General features: G+C 51.3%; 1 protein-coding gene across 1 annotated transcript; it reads right to left on the bottom strand.

Moving 5' to 3' along the window:
• Nucleotides 1-276: 276 nt before the first annotated feature.
• LOC148804050 (uncharacterized) lies at nt 277-1,220 on the bottom strand. Its single transcript, XM_088899143.1, has 2 exons — nt 971-1,220; nt 277-644 (listed from the first exon to the last, which is right to left on the bottom strand). Exons 1-2 carry the CDS (start codon nt 1,218-1,220, stop codon nt 277-279), a joined length of 618 nt encoding a protein of 205 aa, XP_088755269.1.
• Between the last annotated feature and the right edge of the window lie 427 nt (nt 1,221-1,647).

A 1,647-nucleotide genomic window follows, 5' to 3' on the forward strand; every position in this document is an offset into this window, starting at 1 on the left:
TTGCAAGTCCATTGGTAGTACATCCCGAGATTTTCCCGAGTTCCAACTTCTCAATATTGGTCGACCATCCAGGTCTTTGAGCTTGTAGGTGCCTGGGCCAAGGACCTTGGTCACTTTATACGACCCTTCCTAGTTCAGTCCGAGCTTTCCTTCTTCGAGCGCGGGTACTATGACTTTGCGGAGGATGAGGTCTCCAGTCTCGAATTCGTGTCTTTTGACTTTAGTGTTGTAGTATTTCGCCATCCTCTGCTATTGTGCTACCATCCTGACATATGCTCAGTCCCGGGCTTCCTTGATCAAGTCTAACTCTGTGCGGAGGTCCTCATCGAAGAGCTCGGTCCGGAGGGTTGGGGAGCCAATCTCAATAGGAACCATAGCCTTGGCTCCATAGGTCTGGCTAAAGGGGGTCTCACTGGTGGCTGCCTGCGGAGTAGTCCTGTATGCCCAAAGTATGCTCGACAGTTCCTCGGCCCACCTCCCCTTGGCCTGATCCAATCGAGTCTTCAGGCCCTGCAACAAGGTTCGGTTGGTCACCTCGGTCTGCCCATTGCTCTGGGGTTGGTGTATAGCCATGGTCCGGTGGTCGATCTTCAGGTCAGAGCAGAGGGCTTCAAGCTTTCGGTCGGTGAACTGTGTCCCGTTATCTATGATGAGGATGCACAGAATACCGAATCAGTAGACAATACTTTGCCAAAAAAAGTTCTGGGCATTATGCGCAGTAATGCATGCTGGAGCTTCGGCTTCTACACATTTGGTGAAGTAATCCACCGCCACCAGGAGGAACTTCTTCTGAGCAACCACAGTAGGAAAGGGGCTGAGGATGTCCATCCCCAATACGCGAATGGCCATGGGCTGGTGATTGGCTTCAGGGGAACTGCAGGCTGGTGGTGGAGATTGGAGTGTCGTTGGCAACTGTCGCATCTTTGAACCAACTAGATCGCATCCTGTTTCATCGTCGGCCAGAAATCACCTTGCCGGAGTGCCTTGTATGCTAGTGTGCGTGCGCCAGGATGGTCTTTGCAAATACCTTCATGGATCTCCTTGAGGACGTAGTCTACCTTGAATGGGGAGAGGCAGTTCAAGTAGGGGAGAATATGTGAGTGGCGATAGAGTTGACCCTGGTTAAGGCAATACCGGGCTGATCTATGTTGGAGCTTCTTTGCTTCTGTCTGATCTTCTGAAAGTGTGCCTTCGTGGAGGTACTGTGTTATAGGGTCCATCCAGGATGGGTCGTGTTGTACAGGGAGGACGAGGAGAGCTGTCTGCGTGATGCTCGGCTGGGCCAGGGTGTCCAACCGTGTTGTTTTGCTGAGGTCGGTTCTCAGGGAGCTGGCTAACTTGGATAGTGTGTCAACTCTTATGTTCTCGGCTCGAGGAATTTGCTAGATGTTGAAGTGCTCAAGTCGGTGGATGAGTTCCTGCACCTTCTGTAGTTAACTTGCCATCGTGGGCATTCTCGTATCAAATTGTCCATGAATCTGGTTGACTACCAGCTAAGAGTCACTAAAGGCTTCTATTCTCTGATCTCCAAGGTCTAGGGTGAGGCATAGCCCGACGATCAAAGCTTCATACTCAGCCTCATTGTTGGACGCTTTAAACTCGAACCTGAGGGAATGCTCTAACACCGTGTCATCCAGGCTTGGAAGA

Source organism: Nelumbo nucifera, chromosome 1, assembly GCF_055504915.1.
Source record: "Nelumbo nucifera cultivar China Antique chromosome 1, China Antique-T2T, whole genome shotgun sequence".
Lineage (NCBI taxonomy): Eukaryota > Viridiplantae > Streptophyta > Magnoliopsida > Proteales > Nelumbonaceae > Nelumbo > Nelumbo nucifera.

Excerpts from the sequence above, each read along its gene's own strand:
- LOC148804050 (XM_088899143.1), bottom strand. The coding sequence starts at position 1,220 with ATGGACCCTATAACACAGTACCTCCACGAAGGCACACTTTCAGAAGAT. Across the intron at positions 645-970 it reads ATACAAGGCACTCCGGCAAG|ATAACGGGACACAGTTCACC; the intron begins GTGATTTCTGGC and ends TCCTCATCATAG.